At 41.1% G+C, this 20,024-nt stretch overlaps 1 protein-coding gene across 1 annotated transcript in view; it reads right to left on the bottom strand.

Moving 5' to 3' along the window:
* Positions 1–20,024, bottom strand: part of GAREM1 (GRB2 associated regulator of MAPK1 subtype 1) — a 194,446-nt gene that overhangs the window by 10,465 nt on the left and 163,957 nt on the right. Inside the window, exon 4 of the mRNA XM_010586786.3 lies at positions 12,959–14,134. Within this exon, the coding sequence (XP_010585088.1) occupies positions 12,959–14,134 (1,176 nt within the window). The remainder of the gene's footprint in view (positions 1–12,958; positions 14,135–20,024) is intronic.

The raw sequence follows: 20,024 nt of genomic DNA, 5'->3' as shown, positions 1-20,024 counted from the left end.
TTAACTAGCCTGCAAGCCAAAATGGTACAGACTGTCATCCTCATTCTTCCTATTAGTGTCCTGTGGATAGTAGAGTTTGGGCATTTGTCACCTCTGGCACAAATATGTCACTCAGAACACCAGGCAGAGGTTAACAGATGTCACAAAAATACAGCCAAAAGGCACTTTTATTTTTAAGTCTATAGTCATAAGAACTTGTTATGGAGAAGTTGTTTGGGTTAGATGCTAATTTTTCTAAGTATCCTCATGTTAGTGTCAATTTAGGGGGAAAAAAAACACTACCACCACCACATTTTGACATAGTATTAGGTTAAAATGTACTTCTAAAGTGGTGTCTGTGGCTTTAATTTTTGGCACTAATTTTCAGTAATTATTGTTACTTAATAATAAAATATATCATGCCTGAGGCCTAGAGTCTACCTCTTAATTTCCAAAGCAGCACTGAAGACTGAGCCTCATTTGGCAACGGGGCGGGGTGGGGGCGGGGAGGGGGAAGGTGCCTGCATTACCAGTAATAAACCTCTTAGCACAGGTGCTAAGCAAGGGGCTGGCATTCTCTACTGAAGCGGGTATTGCCACCCCTAGCAGATTATGGGTGACCTTTGCCTATCTGTAGGTAATTCCTGGTTATGAGAAGATTGGGAATTTGCAGAGACGCTCCTGGCACCAAAGTCCTACCGTTTATGACACGGTCAATGAGCACAGCATGGATTCATGTGGCATCCGGGTAAGCCAACTCCCATTCATAACTACAACCTTGCTTCATGAGCAATTCTCTGGTCTAAAGATTTTCTTTCTGGATGTTACACTTCTAGCCTAATTCTCTCTCTCATCCTTGCTTCTTCACAGCATGTCTTTCCCTTTTCTAAAATGTTCAGTGATTCCCTTCTTATTTAATATAAGACGCCACTGCCCCGGTATTAACACAACTCTCCTTGGTATACACGCAGCAGATGGCTAACCCCAGAGCTAAATATAAAGTTAGTTTATCGAAAGGTAGAAATGGTAAGTTCTGTTCTTTTGAGAACTGCTGCTTTTCTTTAGTCTACTAGGCATATTCCTAGGGATGCATATTCAAATGGCTACCATTTAACACCACGAAATGATCTGACAGTGTGGGTTTGAAGTAAGCTGGAAAAGGTGTCTGTCCTGGGGGCAAACTGCTGGGACCACAGGCACCATCCACTTCCACTGTCCCTAAGAGTCTGAAGAACATGACTTTGCATTTTCCTACATACTACATTAATTTCATTATTTACTTTTTTTCCATTAATTCTGTTTTGTTCATTTACTTGTTTAAATATATATGGTCAATGAACTAGTATTGAATACACAAAAATCTGTAGTCCATGGAAGTAGTTGTGAGGGAGGGAAACAGACATGTAATCAAGATACAAAATTGGTAGATGTAATAATAGAAGTACGTACCGTATTTTCATGCAAATAACGGTCGTCTTGCACGTTTGTTTGCCAGCCACTTGCAAGGTATTTTCCTAGGCACCAATATGCCAACTTTTTTAATATGCAGCTGTAAAAAAATTAGCATAGTGTGCTTATGAAAATACCTCTGGGGGGAGGCACTGGCTGGCAAACAAATGTAGGAAAAAAAAAAAAGGCATGCATTATTTGCGTAAAAATATGGTATATGGGTCTGTGCAAGTACCATGAATGCACTCCAGGGGGCAGGAGAAGAACAAATTCATAAGAAATTTTACTGGGAAAGCCTTGGCGAAGAAGGAATTATGAGACTACATTTCAGAGGCATGAAAGAACCACCAGAATGATACTCTGGTCCGGGGGCTGAGATGGCAAAAAAAACAGTGGTTACATTTATCAGATAGAAATTTAGAAGGAAGAACAGGGTTTGGGAGAAACCAAAGAGTTCAGGTTTGAAAATATTGAGTGTGAGCTGGGTGTCCTGTGTATAGACAGAATCTGGAGTCATGGTGGCACTGAGATACCCAGATGAGACGCAACAAAGGCTGAACTCCTAAGGCATGGGCAGAAGAGGAGACGAAGGGGGCGGGAAACAAGGGACCAGAGCTAACCACTCACAGAGCAAGAAAACCACCAATGAATGATGTCAAGAAAGCCGAGGAAGGAGAGGTCTGCCGGAAGACAGTATCAGAGATGTGAGAAGTCAAGAAAGATCTGGAAGAGGTTCTCCGAATATGATAGTTAGCAGGTCACTGGTGATCTTAGCAGCTGTGGCTTGAGTCAAGGGAGGGGAGCAGAAGCTAGATTCCAGTGAGTCAAAGACAGAGCAGAAGGTGAGAGTGGAGTTAGTGGGGGCAGACCACTCTTCGAGAATATTGGGGTAAAGGAAAGAGCTAGGCAATTGTTAGAAAGGGATGCTGGATTGAAGGAAGCATGCCTTCCCTTTTTTTTTTTTAACTTTGAGGAAAAGGGGGAAATATGTGCATGTATGCACGGTATCTTAGAAGTGAAGTACACACTGGCTGCTGGAACCTGAGTTCTCCTTTCATTTAAGAAGACGGAGGAAGAACACGCATGTTTCCATTCCTCTCTGCCTTAGCCCTGCCATCACCGGCCATGTAGAACTAGACTGTCATTACTGGTAGCTTATCTAACAGCTAAACCAACGACCACATACACCCAATGAACAAGTGACTTTGGAAAGCTTTGTGTTTCTAAGTAAAGGTGGTCAACAAAGACAAAACACAACTCCAGTCTTTGGTCAAAATCAAACACGTCACAGAATGAGACTATTTTCTTTATTTTCAGAAAACTGTCTACAAAGTTTAACTTGATTTCCTCACTCTTGGAATAGGCATTTAAGCTTCTTTCCCCCTCCCCACTCCCTACTGCCCCAACTCCAGTTACTGAGGATGGAAATAGGCAAAGGGTAAAAAGCACCAGTAATCTGTGAAGAAGGTCTTCTCACTACAGCCACGTTAAAAAAATAATGTATGAGAATGTGTTAATAGTACAAACCTCATTATTGCATGACTAGAAAACGGCTACAAATAGATGTTTGTTGTAGGAGTTGTTGTTAGTTGCTGTCAAGTCAATTCTGACTCATGGTTCAGAAGATAAAAATTCAAACACTACATACAATTAGAGGATTTTATACACATTACCTATGAACTAACTTCTAACTTTCTTCTGTTACGTATCTTCCTCTGACACTTCCTGGAGGTTAAAATAAACACAAGACACACCAAATGTTTATGAAACAATATAGTGCGGGAAAGGACGCCTTCAGGTACGATTTTGTTGTTGCTGTTAGGTACCATGGAGTCGATTTTGACTCATAGTGACCCCCCAGTGACACAAAAGAACTGTCCCCTAGGGTTTTCTAGGCTGTAATCTTTATCGGAGCACATTGACAGGTCTTTCTCCTATGGAGCTGCTGGATGGGTTCGAACTGCCAACCTTTCAGTTAGTGGCTGAGCGCTTAACTGTTGCTCCACCAGGACTTCTTTTTGGTATGATAAGGGACAGAAAGTCTTCCTTTCTTGGAACTCTCTACTTTTCTTCTATGGAAGCAATGACACTTTCACACCCCTCATTAACTAGACAAAAAGACAACTTAAGAATGGTAAATGGAACACTCACTATGACATATATTTTGCTGTCTTTAGATATTCTCTTGGGAAAATAAATTTCACAGCAGTAGTTGCTCAGCTCTTCAATACAAGACAAGGGATCTAGGGACATCTGCTTAGGAAAGCACACTTCTCAGTTCACACAGTTTAAAATCTTGCCTTACATGCTCCTGTCCCAAGGATCACACAGCTTGGAATGTGGGTGCTTGGTCTAGAGACACTTGGGAATACTTAGGTGGGTAAGGTTCATTTTGCAATCATTGACAATCATTCATAAAATCATTCATAAAAAACATATACTCTAGATGAGCTTGATCTAAAATCGGAATCACCTTTACCACTAGTTTTCTTCTCTAAAAACTCCAAACGAGGATAAGTCAGCGATCCAAGGAAAAGAGTTTTATAACTATGCTTCCCTGAACTTTGTAACTTTGCCTTTCACCGCATGCTCTCTGCCCTGTATTTTACATTTCTTCCCACACTCTTCTCCCAGATAACCAAATCAGTACAGCCTTAAGAAATCTTATTTATAAAGAGGCTTTTATACAAAGAGTTCATAACCCTGTCACATAGCTATCAGTGGATATTTCCAGCCAAACAGAAATTAAAGTATTACAATGACAGGGTGGTGATACAATTAACCTCTCGTTGATTAATTATGGGAGGGCAGATGTGATTTACCGTCAAAATTCTGATTCTCAGATAGTTTGCTTTTTCCAGTTTTTCAGCGAACGAGAAGGCCCTCAAACAGACCTGTCTCTGAAATGGCCTCCAATACTTAAGCCTCAGGCAAGGGAGGCAAAGGGGAGAGAGCAGACGGTCACTTACTTGGAGGCAAGAGGGGCAAGTGGTTCTGAAAGGAAGTTCTTGTTTAAATTCTAGGGTGCTTCCATGGATTCAGAAGGAAGAATACGCCACTGGGGCACAGCATAAAGACTTTTTCTGAGCAAGAAGTATAACAAACGATAGATGGGTTTATAAATGTGATTTTGTACAAATGGCACCTATAAGTCCAGATCTGAAACACGAACTATCCAATAGAATATCATAATTATCTTTATTAACATTTTAATCATGGAGAATATCAGCGGACACTGAAGGAGAAGAAAAATTCTGGGCCTGGAAGGTTTCCCTTAAAAACAAATAAACGTCCATGAAGCCGAAAGCAATTAGCTTCAAAACCACCAAAACACAATACTAATTTAGTTTGTCTTTCAATTAACAAATGGGAACGTAGGTATGGCTTGTCTACAGAGTAGATGAATTCCTCAAAAGTTGTAATTAAAATTAATTAAATGTCAAATGCCCCAGGAGACCTCATTAATTAGTGGAATACTCAGTAAATCTTTTTGTAGAGGATTAATCTTTTTAATACCTAATTGGGAATATTAATACATCAGGTTTACTTAAGAAAATCTATCCTTTAGTGACTTTCTGAATATTAAAATTTGACAGAGGCAAAAAGCCCAAAGAGAAAAACAAAATGAAGTAAAATAAATTCAGAGTAGAATCAGTTCTTATAGCCACTTCCCTCAGTTTATAAACAGACATATTTCTATAACAATTTCTTAATTGGGGGGTCATGTAAGGCCCCCTGTTTCTTAAGGGTGATCATGTCCAGAGTTACGAGGTCCAGTAGGGCCATAACCCAGCCATGCCGCAGGAATTCAAGTACCCAAGGCAACTTCTCAGCTCTAACATTTTTATATAGGATTGCAGGGAATATTGGTTTTTTCACACTTATTGCAACTTTGGAACAACACGTGGCCCTTTCACAGGCACTCCAGTTCTTCGAAACGCCTAATCCCTCCATTAAAGGATTAAAAGTTTTTACGATCCACAGTATGCTAAGCATTTCAGTAGCTCTTTTGGTTTATGACAATTACAAATTTGGCTCCACAGCTAGGTCACTACAATATAACACCTGTCTAATTAAGCAGACATTTTCTTAGTCAGATGAAAAGGATCTTTTGTTATTTTAAAACCCAGTATCTTAGAGACCAAGCAAAATGAAACTACTATGTGTACTTCTGTCCCTGGGTGGTGCAAACGGTGAAGTGCTTGACATGTGGGGTCACCATGAGTCGCAATCAGCTTGAAGGCAACTAACACCATGTACTTTTGGAATGTAAGGATGACCATCCCTCCCTTCCCGAGTGCTGCTCAGGTGGGTATGCCATCCCCATGAGCCTTCATGCTTCTGGAAGGACCCATGCAGCTGAAGAAGAAGACTTTCCTTCTCCATTCCTTAGTCAAGAAAGGATAAACGAAGAATCTCCAAAATAACATTTTCTATCTGACCCTAAATTGGAATGCATCTTATATTAAGTTACTGCTGCTAGTTACTGAATGCTCACTGGGTTTTTACTAAGTGCCAGGGAAAAGGGCTAAGTACTTTGTACAGTGCAATAATGCAATGAAGAAGTTATTATCATCCCCACAGGAACTGACTCAGGGAGCTTAAACATTTTGCTCAAGGTAGGAAGCTACGAAGTGGTAGAGTGAGGATTCAAACCCAAGTATGGCTCTCACACGTGACACTACGCAGCCTCTAATGATTTATTCACGGCATGTGGCAGATCACCTGTCTCCCTGCTTTCAGTTAAATCTCACTAAGAAGGGAAGTGAAGATCTCCAAGGTGCCTAGTATATCCTTCTATTTCCTCATCAATTGTTCAGCCTGTCTGAGACCGGTCCAGACAGTCCAACTCACTTCTCTATTGTTAAATCAGTTTTTCTAAGCACCTACTGGATTAGGCCCAGTCATTCTGGCAATAAATTCACCCTTTAAGTTTTATTTTTCTCAGACACCAACAAGGCAGTATGCTTCATTAAAGGATCTTTATTTATGATGGCCCTCCAGCCTTGTAACAATGAATACATGTTAGAAATCTAGTAACTGAATCCTGACATCTTGGTTTCTCTTAAGCTGGGGGGTGGTGGGGTGGGGAGGGGGGAGAGGGTGGCAGTCTATCACAAAGGCTAACAAATTCTTCATTAAAAATGCACATAAAACTTGGTTTAAACCAGTGCTTCAAAACCTAGAGCTCCTTTTATTATTTTCCTTCCACAAATCTCAGAAATGGCTGTGATGTCAGCAACCAACTAAGAGGGACCGCATTTCTTTCCGTTATTGAAGACAGATGGAGGATACTCTCATCACCGGGTTCTAGGGTCCCCAGGTAGGATACTGCTGCATAAATGGTCTGAGAAGAGTTGTGACCTGTAGTTTTGATAACGATTTATAATTCACTGCATAAACCATTGCACTGTGGAAATCAAAACATTCTATTTACAGAATTTCATGCCATATAAAGTCTTCCTATCATCACGCTCCAAAACTCCATCTTCCAAGGGGTGGAGGGAGCCCATGGAGATTATCGCTTGTAGAATGTACCTGGGTAAATATTGTAGACATATCAGCCAATACCTAGAATATTAAACTTATGGATCCAGTTGCCATCTAGTCGATTCCACCTCATGGTGACCCTATGTGCTTCAGAGTAGAACTGTATGTAGGGTTTTCTAGGCTGTAACATTTCAGAGGGTGATCACCAGGCCTTTCTTCCAAGGCGGCTCTGAGTGGATTTGAACCACCAACCTTTTGGTTAGTAGCCAAGCACTTAACCTTTTGCACCACCAAGGGTCATCTAAAATTATGGATCCAAAAAACCAAAGGTATTGCCATTAAGTCGCTTCTGACTCATGGAGACCCCATGAGTTACAGAGTAAAACTGTTTTATAGTTTTCTTGGCTGTAATCTTTATGGAAGCAGGCTGCCAGGCCTTTCTTCCATGGCACTGCTGGGTGCATTTGAACCTCCAACCTTTAGATTAGCAGCTGAGTGCAAACCGTTTGCACCACCCAGGGGCCTTATGATTATGGATACAGGCCCACAAAATTTTAAAATAAAGGATTTGCTTGAAAATAAACATATGAACCAATAAGGATAACCAACATAAGAGGGACTGCAAGGTCCTTTCATCTGGGGGCACCTTCCAAAATCAGACAAAAAACAAAAATGTCACGACTCAGTTTCCTGGCCAGGCTCCCTTGGCTTGGGCTCATCTGCAACAATTCTAGGGGGTACAAGCGGTTGTGTCCTTTCTGTATGCCTGGGACCTGGAGTAGTTTGCTTTCCCCTGGGTCATTCATGTTGGGCAGGGAATAGCCTCCCATACTCAGGAGATAGCAGCAGAGTTTTGGGTTTAAAAAGCAGTATTAGTGGGGTCTTAAAAGCGGGTGAACGTCCATGTAAGATTCTCCACTGGTCTCACCCCATCTGGAGCAAGGGAGAATAAGAAAGCCAAAGATACAAGGGAAAGATTAGTCCAAAGAACTACTGGACCACAACTACCATAGCCTCCACCAGACTGAGTCCAACACAACTAGATGGTGCCTGGCTACCACTACTGGCTGCTTACATAATAGAAGGTCCTGGACAGAGCTGGAGAAAAAATGTAAAACAAAATTCTAACTTACCGAAAAAAAAAAAAAAAGACCAGACTTACTGGTCTGACAGAGACTGGAGAAACCCTGAGTGTATGGCCCCCTGACACCATTATAGCTCAGTAATGAAGTCACTACTGAGGTTCACCCTTCAGTCAAAGATTAGACAGGCCCATAAAACAAAACGAGGCAAAATGGGCATACCAGCCCAGGGGCAAGGATGAGAAGGCAGGAGGGGACAGGAAAGCTGGTAATGGACAACCCAAGGTTGAGATGGGGAGAGTGTTGACATGTCATGGGGTTGGCAACAAAACAATATATTACTTGCTTAACGAGAAACTAGTTTGCTCTGTAAATCTTCATTTAAAGTATAATAATAAAAAAAAGAAACAATCTTTGATGGTTATGAGGGAGGGTAGGGGTGGGGATGGAAAAACATGAAATAGACAATAGATAGATGGTAACTTTGATGAAGGGTAAGACAGTACACAATACTGGGAAAGGCAGCACAACTCGTACAAGGCAAGGTCATATAAGCTCCATAGGCATATCCAAACTCCCTGAGAGACCAAATTGATGGGCGGAGGGATGTGGAAACCATGGTCTCAGGGAATATCTACCTCAAATGGCATAACACAGTTTATAAAGAAAATGTTCTACATTCTACTTTGGTGAGTAGCATCTGGGGTTTTAAAAGCCTGTGAGCAGCCATCTAAAATACTCCACTGGTCTCACCTCTTTAGGAACAAGAGAGAATGAAGAAAACTAAAGATACATAGGAAAGATTAGTCCAAACGGCTAATGGACCACAACTACCACAGCCTTCACCTGACTGAGTCCTGCACAACTAGATGGTGTCCGGCTACCACCACCGACTGCTTTGACAGGGATCACAATAGAGGGTCCTGGACAGAGCTGCAGAAAAATAGAGAAAAAAATTCTAACTCATAAAAAAAGACCAGGCTTACTGGCCTGACAGAGACTGGAGAAACCCCGAGTGCATGGCCCCTGGATACCCTTTTAGCTCAGTAGTGAGGTCACTCCTGACATTCACCCTTCAGCCAAAGACTAAAAAAACCCAGTGCAGTCGAGTCGATTCCGACTCATAGCGACCCTACAGGACAGAGTAGAACTGCCCCATAAAGTTTCCAAGGAGTGCCTGGCAGATTCGAACTGCCGATCATTTGGTTAGCAATTGGTAGCCATTTGGTTAGCAGCCGTAGCACTTAACCACTATGCCAAAGATTAGGCAGACCATAAAACAAAATGAGACTAAAGGGGCACACCAGCCCAGGGGCACACCAGCAGGAGGGACAGGAAAGCTGGTAATGGGGAACCCAAGGTTGAGAAGGGAGAGTGTTGACATGTCGTGGGGTTGTCAACCAATGTCATAAAACAATATGTGTAGTGGTTAAGTGCTACGGCTGCTAACCAAAGGGTCGGCAGTTCAGATCTGCCAGGCGCTCCTTGGAAACTCTATGGGGCAGCTCTACTCTGTCCTATAGGGTTGCTATGAGTCGGAATCGACTCGATGGCAATGGATTTTGGGTTTTTTGGTAGTTTAATGAGAATTTAGTTTGTTCTGTAAACTTTCATCTAAAGTACAAAAAATAAAGTACAATAACAAAATTAAAAGGCAAAAAAAAAAAAAAGTGGTATTAGGCAATCTTTAGAGATACAAGAGGACTTGGCATAATTCTAAATTGCCACACCAAGTACTAAGTGTATCAAGAGTGCTGAACCGATTCCTCCTCCACTGAGGAGCTTCTGCTTGTTCCCACAGCCTCATTTTCCTCTTTAGGGTAAGGTAGGAGAGGCCTGAGAAGCACAAACCCTGAGGCGGCTCCATCTGCAGCATAATGAGGGAAACACAGAAGCATTGTTATGGAAGGGGAAAGACTAATTCTCACTTTTATTTATTCTCACTCTGGGGAGAGAGTACAAACATGTCACAATTTAGGGCGCTGAAGCTGGAAGTGAAGATTAGAAGAAAAAGAACAGGGTGACATCACTGCAGTACAGCTATTGAACCTCTAGGCCTAAAATAACTGAGTCGGGCACTGTGGCCAGAGTTTACTCACTAATGGCCAGCTTTGCTTCTCTGACCTCGAAAGACAGATACTCTTTCCTTGACTCTTTTTCATTGCTCTATCACCTTCTATTCCTAAGAACCTGGTGGAAGCCAGCACCTTCCCATATACATCCAGCTAGCCTTGCTTGAAAGCTAACCACCATCTTTAATTGTCTGGCGGGACTGCTGTTAGGCACACAGCATCTCTCCCAAGATTTAATCCACTGTAACTATCCAAAGAAGAAGCTTTATTTATTTCTGTGGGAGCACTTGAATTTATGCCCCATTAAAGTTCCCCTTTGAAAATTACAAGCTGAAGCCACATCCAACAATTGTGATGTTCTCTGGATCCCATGCACATCCTGAAAATGGAAAATTCATTTCATGGTCACAGAACCAATAAGAAATATGACTTCATATGAAATGCCCCAATTTCTTTTTTTCTTTTTCTTTGGCAAGTAAATTAAATGACATCAGGTGTTTATAAAAATCTGTATGTTTATAGCATTCTCTAAACACTGGGCATGCTCTGAAAAGATTCTCTTACATCAATTAAGGAACTACAGTTTAAATTGGGGCCCAATATGTTTTCCTTTCCTGTGAGATTTGCTTTTAGTTTCAAATTTAACTCTAGCATTTTTTTTAGTAGCAGGGTCGGAATCAGGACTCATAATAATATATGTGTTCTTACGCATCTGTCTGTAGCCACAGAAAAAAAAAGTGATGCTACTTTCGTACCTCTAGACTCGATTACATAAATGACCCGTGGGTGTGACCATCTTGGATGAGTCAATCCTACTGTGTGCCAGCTAGGACTAAATTACAGGAAAAGCTGATGTGGTCTTGTTCCTGTGTAAGATCAGGGCCCCAATCTTCAAGTAATGTCAAATATATGGCTTAGCTGTATATTTTTGACTAACCTAAAAGTGCTTCAAGTCCTTGCTAGGAGAAATGACCCTTTACTTTTTACCTGGCTTTTTGAGGATAAGCTCAGGGAACTCTGGCATGAATACAATGGCTATGGACTCCAACTCCACCAAAGATTTACCCTAAATCTTCCCCAGCATCTCGTGGGGACAGTGATCTTAGAGCTTGTGCCTCAGGTCCCTGAAGATCCTATAAGGAGCAGGGCTATGTCCAGGACCTGCAGTTGCTGGGGGCGGGGGGGGGGGGTTCTATGCGCTGGGACAAACAGGCAGAGGTGGGTCTCTTCTTGGGTAAGTTCTGCAGTCATGAGGACTCTTTATGGACAGCTAAGCATGATGGCTGCTGGCCCAAACTCTGCTGCCCAACAGTCAGGCTGTCAGTGATCTGGCTCCAGCCTTTTAGCCACCCTGCCCTCTTCGGTCAGCCCAACCGAAAGCGTGTAAAGCCTATGTGCTTAAAACTGTCCCAGCTTCCAGCCTTTTGCTCATGTGACTCTGTGTCTGGATGCCCTTCTTTCTCATCTCTCTGCTCTTCCAATTCTTGAATATTCTCTAAAGCTTACTTAAAATGCTACAATCTCCACAAAGGCCTCTCTTATTCATCCCCCAACTAGAATTATCTCTTTCTCCCCTGAATCCCCACACACATTATGTGTCTGCATCTCGATTATATCCTTCACTACCTTTTAACTTGTGTGGCAGTCAGCTCTCTTCGTTTGTTACCTTTCCTATAAAACTGAAAGGTACCAGAGCTCAGAGCCCAGGCCTTACTGAGAGTCAGATTTCTAGCATCCTGCCCAGTAACCCCATGGCTTTGAAACTTTGTCTTGCAGACCCCAGAGTTCCAGGGAAGTACTGGGGGCAGGCAGAGAGGGCAGGGTAAGCGGGAAGGCCTCCTTCCCCAAATTTGTGCTTCAGTCAGATTGGTTTTGATTTTAAACTCTTCTACATCTTGGGACTCATGTAAATGTTACCATATTTTTTAAAGGGTTCTGCTGGGGAAAGAAAGAAGGAAATCACTGCAATAGATATTGTGAAATGATGAGCAGAATCACACCAGTGCCTCTAGCACTTTCTCCTTTAGATATAAGGAAATCCATTGATCAAAAATGAGTATCGAAGGTTTTCAATGGCTGTCAAAGAACATGGTCAAAACTGGGGGCCCCTTTTCAGTCTTGTATTTTTACAGTAAAATTTGATAGATGCCTCCTCAACCTCTGAATGAGTTACATCTAAAGAATTAAAACAGTACCACCCAGACACCTGTGTGATGTGTGTGTATGTGTGTACACGTGAGCATGCCCACTGTGCTTTGACCTTGATGTAACTTAAGGGATACAGAAGAGGGTTACAAGTAACTGTGACGTCTCTTGATAATCATTCTCCCCCATCCTCCTTCAGTCTTCTCCATCACTGTAAATGGCATTAACATCCACCCTGTGGATCAGGCTAAAAATCTATTAGTTACCCTTGATTTCTCTCTCTTCTTTACTCCCCATATCCAATTTACCAGTAAATGCTGCTGGGTCTACCCCTAAACGTATTCTGAAGCAGCACGTTCCTCAGTGATGTCTAACGCTATCAATCGCTGCAGTCCAAGGCATCTTCTTCTCATACCTCCCTTATTATAGTAGACTCCTATCTGGTCCCCAGCTTCTACCCTCTCCTCCCTATAATCCATTCTCTAGGCAACAGCAAAGTAATGTTTAAACTCCTCCCGTTAAAACCTCTCGTGTTTCTCATCAAATATGGAATAAAACTCCTAACTAGTAAAAATAATCTAGCTAGCCTTTCTATTTCACTCCAAATTTTAAAATTTTGTTGGTTCTGATACTCTTTAGTCAGGGGGTTTTTTCTTTAAGAAAAGAGAGTGAGTGACTGAGCAGACAGACCAAAAAAAAAAAACAAAACTGGCACACCACTCAAGAACAGAAGTAACTTACGGCTTCAGATTTGGGAGGCACTGGAGGTGGAGGTAGGGCGATATCTGAAGACTTCTTTGCTGCTCCCAGAGCCCCAGGGACAGGAAGAGGAGACGTTCCACATTTGGACCGGACAGAACCTCTGAAATGATCACATCTGCTCTTCTCACTCAAGGATCGAGTGAGAGACTGATGGCTGGTCTTGCCTTCATCCAGCCACAGCTCCTCGTAAGGAAGCTCTGACTTCCCAGGGATGCCCACTGATTCTTCACAAGCTTCTGGGAAAAAGTAGTCGCTTCCACTATCACCAGAGTCCTGGTAGGGCAGGATGTCGTTAGAGAATGGGACCCACTCTCCTCCTGCCAGGTCTCTGCAGCCCTGGAGGTTCACCTCGCTGTTGCCATGGAGATTGTTGCCATACACACAGACCGAGAGCCGGTGGAAGGAGTGGGTGAGCTCGTCGCGGGCATGGCTAAGGGAATTGGGCACATGGTTGTGGCCAGAGCAATGGCCTTTCTTGGGGCTCTTGCAGTCCTCACTCCAGTCGGTTTTCACATCACGGACGGCCCGTGAATATTCATCAATATCGAACTGCTCCTGGCAGATTCCCAGCCAGTGATGGACCAGGGTTTCAGGCCATACCTCACCCTTCACCAGGTGTTCTGGGAGGCTAAACTTGGGAACAGTCAGGTGCAAAGGGAAGTGCATGGGGAGGATCTTGTTGTTCCGCAGCACACAGCAAACCACCACCGTCTTAGTCTGGATGTTCACAAACTTGTAGCGGTGCCCCTCGCGGATGAAGTGGAGGTCATACGGGTTTCTCGGCGGGGGACTTGGCACAGTCACATTCACAGGTAGCCTGGTTTTCTCCACAATGTTGCGGATGGTGTGTTCGCCCTCCTGCATCTGAAGTTCCATGGGACTCCGGGTGCTGAATCTGCCCTTGCACTGGAATGGAAGGCTAATGCTTTCGTTGGTCCGGTGGTTCATACAAATGAGGCACGGCATTTTGCCTTTACCCAGCTTGCTGATGGAATTGAGCTTCCCGATCTTTTTGAAGATTGTGTTGAGTCTTGACTTTTCCTTGAATGTCTTCGCATAAAGGATTTCTGCCTGCCCCATTAAAGTGAGCTCATCCCCAGTACAGAGGGTGATGTTGTAAACTTCCGTGTCTTCATTGCATTCACCTGAAGCAACCTGCAGTATGAGAAATCAAACTTAATTTCTTTCCATCTTTTCACACACGGACATAAAGAGCTTACTATTAAAGACACACACAGAGGAAACTACGGTTTTAATACCAAATTTAGACTCCATTTCTTTTATAACATTCACATGGCTAACAAAAAGTTTTTGTCTGAGATATTAGTCTGGATTTTTAAAAACATGTTTTTTTTTTTTCCTGGAAACAAAAGTAATCTATATTCTTTGATAAAAAATTGGGAAGTATAGAAGAAAAACACAAAAACAACACCCCCATGACCCTGATTCAGAGACAGCTATTGGTAACTGCTTTCGAGTTGGCGTTCAACTCATGGCAACCCCACGTACAACGGAACAAAACACTACCTGGCTCTCTGCCGTTGCCATGATCAGTTGTGCACTGGACCACTGTGACCCACAGGGTTTTCAATGGCTGATTTTCAAAAGTAGATCTCTAGGTCTTTCGTCCTAGTCTGTCTTAGCCTGGAAGCTCTGCTAAAACCCATTCAGCATCATACCAACACACGAGCATCCACTGACAGACAGTGGCTGTGTATGAGGTACACTAGCTGGGAATTGAACCTGGGTCTCCTGCATGGAAAGTAAGAACTGTACCGCTGAACCATCACTGCCGTCGATACAGAGGCAGCCATGGTTAATGGTCTGGTAAACATCCCCCCAGTCTTTATTACTATACATGTACAGTAGCCTACCCTATGGATTATTTTGGGAGATTAATATTACCATTTTTTTTTTCAGTTCTAAATGATGCTTTTATGAGCACCATTGTAGAAAATTCCTTGTTTTTGCTTTATTATGTTCTCTAAAATTAGAATTGAAACAAAGGATTTTTAAAAATTTATTTCTTCCCTGTTCTTTTATTTCATTTTATAAAATTAATATTAGAAATATTAAGATGTAATTAGAAATATTAGATACTAGACATAAAAATTTAAAAATTCTATATAATCTTAGCACAAAATCTCTGCTAATGGTTTTGTACACATAGGAAAAAAAATGGGATGTATCAATCTATCTCAGAGATACATAAATACACATATATAATTTTGTTACCTAAGTTTCTAAGTATAACTTATCTGCCCCTGTGTATGAACCCCCTCATCACAGATTCTGATGCTGACTTTATATATAGATGTACCAATAATTTATTTGACAAGTTCCTATTGTTAAACGTGCAGGCTTTTTGAGTGTCTAGCAGTAATAAATAGTACAGCAATAATTTTTTTTTTTTACAGTTTAATTATTAGGATAAAGTGCCAGAAGTAGAATTGCATGGGCAAAAGTTATGCATATATCTGAAAAGTCTAATATATGTATTTCCCATTACACTTCATCAATTTATGTTTCTACCAGCACTCTGGGAAAGCACCTGTCTCCCCAGACCCATGGGAAGTTTATTTCAAGTTTGCCCTTGTGAAACAGAAAGCGTTCATTCGGAATTTACTTATTCCTGTTTTATCTTGAATATCTTTGATTACAGTACTAGTAAATATTTCTTTTTTTTCCCCCCCGTATTTATCTGGCCATTTAGATCTCTCTCTCTCTCTTTTTGGTGAGTTGCCTATTTGTGTCTTTTGCCCACATACTATTGAGATGGTCATCTTGTCGATTACCTTTTACGCAATGAGAAGAGCCCTGGTGGTGCAGTGGTTAAAGCATTTAGCTGCTAATCAAAAGGTCACTGGTTTGAACCCATCAGCTGCTCCTCAGGAGGAAGAAATGGTAGTCCGCTTCTGTAAAGATTTACAGCCTTGGAAACCAAATGGGGCAGTTTTAGGCGGCATAGTGGTTAAGCGCTATGGCTGCTAATCAAGAGCTTGGCAGTTCGAATCTGCCAGTCACTCCCTGGAAACTTTATGGGGCAGTTTTACTCTGCCCTATGGGTCACTATGAGTTAGAATTGACTCGATGGCAGTGGGTTCGGTTTTTTTTTTTTTTTTGACAGGGTAGCTATGAGTTGGAATCGACTCGACAGCAGTGGGTTTGGTTTGGTTTTTGGTTTTTATGTAATGTGAATGTCATTTACACTATATAGTTTCAACTTGTTGCTTGGATTTCAATTTTATGCTAGTCAATGTTTTCAAAATTTTCCTGTGTGATTTCATTCTTGGGCATTATGCTACTTTTAGCTGAGATCAGTGGTTCTGAACTGGGAGCAATTTTGGCTCCCAGGGGATATGTGGCAATGCCTGGACACGCTGTCAATGTTAGGACTGGGGGATGCTACTCACATCTAGTGGGTAAAGGGCAGGGATGCTGCTAAACATCCTACAATACACAGGACAGTCCCTTAAAGCAAAGAATTACCCAGTTCAATATTTCAATAGTGCCAAGGTTGAGGAATCCTGATATAATTACCAATATTTTCTTCTAGTCCTTTGATGATTCATTTATTAAATATTTAACTGAAATTTCTTTGATGGTTTATCTAAGATAGAGCTCTAGCTTTTTTTTTAAATACAGTTTATTGAGTATCCGGTACACTTCCTGGAAACCCTGGTGGCGTAGTGGTTAAGTGCTACGGCTGCTAACCAAGAGGTCAGCAGTTCAAATCCGCCAGGCGCTCCTTGGAAACTCTATGGGGCAGTTCTACTCTGTCCTATAGAGTCGCTATGAGTTGGAATTGGCTTGACGGCAGTGGGTTTGGTTTTTGGTACATTTCCGAAATAACCATCTCTTTTCATCACTGATTTGAAATGTCGCTTTTATCATATGTACTAAATTTATACACACACTCAAACACACTTGTGTGTTTCTGTTTTGTTGTCATTTATCCTAGTGACCTTTGTGTCTATTTTTCCATTAAAAATATACTGTTTTAATTACTATATCTTACATTTTTCAGATCTAGTAACAACAGCCCTAATTTGTGGTTATTCTGACTCAGAAGATTTTGGATGGCAAAAAACAACAAAAGCAGAGTCAAATGATAGACTGAAAGAAAGGATTTGCAATATATATAACAAATAAAGGGACAATATCCCTGATGCATAAGCAACTTTAAAAAAACGAGTACCAAAAATCCTACATGTAAATTGACAAAAAACATGAAAAACCAATTCACTAAAAAAGATGCATGATGGCTTTCAAACTTAAAAAAGATGTTTAATTTCATTCATAGAAAGAGAAACACAAATTAAAATTACATTGAGATAGCATTTCTCACCTAGCAGACTGGTAAAAACTCAAAAGCTTGACAATGTACTCTCTAAGTTAGGCTACAGGGCAATATGTACTCTTGGACATAGCTGGTAGGAATGGGAAATGATACAGCCCCTGTAGAGGGAAAATGGACAATATCTAATCAAGAGATACTTCTCCCTCTACCCAGCAATCCTACTTCTAGATATTTACCCTGAAGACATTCCTCCAACAATATAAAAATACACACAGTATGAGGTTATTCATTGCAGCATTGTTTGTATTTGCAAAATATTGAAAATGATCAAAGTGCCCAAACACAGGAGATTGACTGAATGAACAATGGTACACAGATGTAATGATATTTTGCAAAAACAATGATGATGAGGAAATGAGTTGACATGGAGTGACCTCTAAGATATATTGTTAAGTGAAAAAAGCAAAGTGGAAAAAAGTTTATACAGTATACTACCTTGTTGTATAAGAAAGAAGGGAAAATTAACATATAACTTTCTGCTTATTTTTGTAGAAAAAGAAACACAGGAAACATAACCCAGAAAACAATGAAAATGATTATTTTCAGGACGTAGCTGCAGGAGTAAACAGGGTAGGGGGGGCACGGAAAGGAGAGATACCTCTTTGACTTTACCTTGCCCTAGAGGCTTGACTATTTGGAAGCATGCTAAAGTTCTACATATTCAAAAAATAAAGTTAAGTCAGTAAGAATTTTTTTTTAAAAAAACTTAAAACTGAATAAAAATGGAAACAAATGAATCCAATTGTATTTCAAATGAATAAAAGAACCACGCTGGTGACAGAGAAATACTCCAAGTAGCTTTGAACACAGTGCTTTGACTATGCATTGTCAGTCTAAGTGGGGTAAAAACAACAAATATCGTGCTCTTTTTAGTAGATTTGTTTTTCATAGGAGTATGGGTATAGTGATTCTGAAGCAACTTTACTATACTGTAGGATTCAGCAAATGAGTAAATGTGTTGAAATTTTCAGAGCCAGGGTTCTCACTGTGGAAGAAGACAGAAATATGGAGTGTGGAAAAGCAAGAAAGAACTTGATGGGGTTGAACTGGAATTGGAAGCGTTGGTCTTAACTAAAAACAAACAAACGAACAAAAAAAACTGTGCGCACACACACACATTTCTCAGTCCTGTTCTCCCCAAGGAATCTGGTGGCACAGTGGTTAAGTGCTTGGCTGCTAACTAAAAGGTTGGCAGTTCGAATCCATCAGCCACTCCTTGGAAACCCTATGGCAACGGGTTTGGCTTGGTTCTCCCCAAGAACTAGAAGCGAAGGCTACCAGTATGAACATATCGCCTGTCCAAGGTCGGTTTTTAAATACCATTCCCCACTAAAAGGAGCCATGGCTCCTTGGAGAAACGGCTGATTCCAGGGACAGGACAGGAAAAGTTCAAGATGAGCCTAGAATATCTCGTGCCAGAAAGTAAAGTAGTGCTCATAAGATGTGGGGGACGTGTCAAAAGGACATAGCAGCTGGCCTGAATGGGCTCCCACTGCCCAAATCTGGGGCAATGTGCCATTACAATCAAGACAGTAATGAATTACAATCCACTGAATAAATTAGGAATCTATGAGTCTATACTAATAACAAAAGGATAAATTAATTAAAAAAAAAGGGAGGGGGGACAAGCTGAGTAATAAATGTGGAGAAGTGGTAGGACTAGAAAACGATAATATTTCAACTATTACAGTAAAGACTGGTTTATACAAGAATCATCAATGTATGTGACATTTATAGGGGAAAATCTGATTAAGGAGTAGGTTATCTGCAAGGTTTAAAGTGTCTTCCCCCAGAATGCTTATCAGTTAGAAGCAAACAAAAAGAAAAACAACTATATAGTGCAGAAATCAGACAACATCTTGGCCAGTGATCAAATTTAATATCACTAAAAAGCAGCATGCAGACATCGTGTGTCTCTGCATGCGACTCCCTGGGAAGTTCACCATCTCTCTTATATAACATTATAACCAAAACCCAAATTACTGGGTTCCAAGCATGAGGGGGAACCCTGGTGGCGTAGTAGTTAAGTGCTACGGCTGCTAACCAAAAGGTTGGCAGTTCGAATCTGCCAGGTGCTCCTTGGAAACTCTACAGGGCAGTTCTACTCTACAGGGTCGCTATGAGTTGGAATCGACTTGATGGCAGTGGGTTTAAGTATGAGGGAACATCAGACAAACCCAAATGGAGAACTACTCTATAAAATACCTGGTGTGTATATTTTTAAAATGTCAACGTCATGAAAGACAAAGGCTGAAAAACGATTCCAGTTTAAAGGAAAAAAAAAAAAAAAAAGACAACGAAATGCAATATGCAATCCTGGAATGGATTTTGTACTGGGGGAAAAAAATGCTATATGAAGGGCACTACTGATACAACTGGCAAATTTGGAATATGGACTGTAGATAAAAGCATCGTATCAATGTGAAATTTCCTGAATGTACTACAGTTACATAAGAAAATATCCTTGTTCTTAGTAAACACACTGACATATTAAGGGGTATGCAATGCATTTTCAAATAGTTCAGAAAAAAAATTGTATTTTATATATGTACCTGGAGGGGAATGGAGGATGCTTAAATAAATGTGGCAAAATGTTAAAAACTGGTGAATATGGCTAATTAGGGAGTTCTTATATTATTTTTGCAATATTTCTTTAAGATTGAAATCTAAAAGCTAAAAGGAAAA

The sequence above is a fragment of the Loxodonta africana genome, chromosome 11 (assembly GCF_030014295.1).
Source record: "Loxodonta africana isolate mLoxAfr1 chromosome 11, mLoxAfr1.hap2, whole genome shotgun sequence".
Taxonomy (NCBI): domain Eukaryota; kingdom Metazoa; phylum Chordata; class Mammalia; order Proboscidea; family Elephantidae; genus Loxodonta; species Loxodonta africana.
This window is presented reverse-complemented; position numbering and strand designations above follow the sequence as displayed.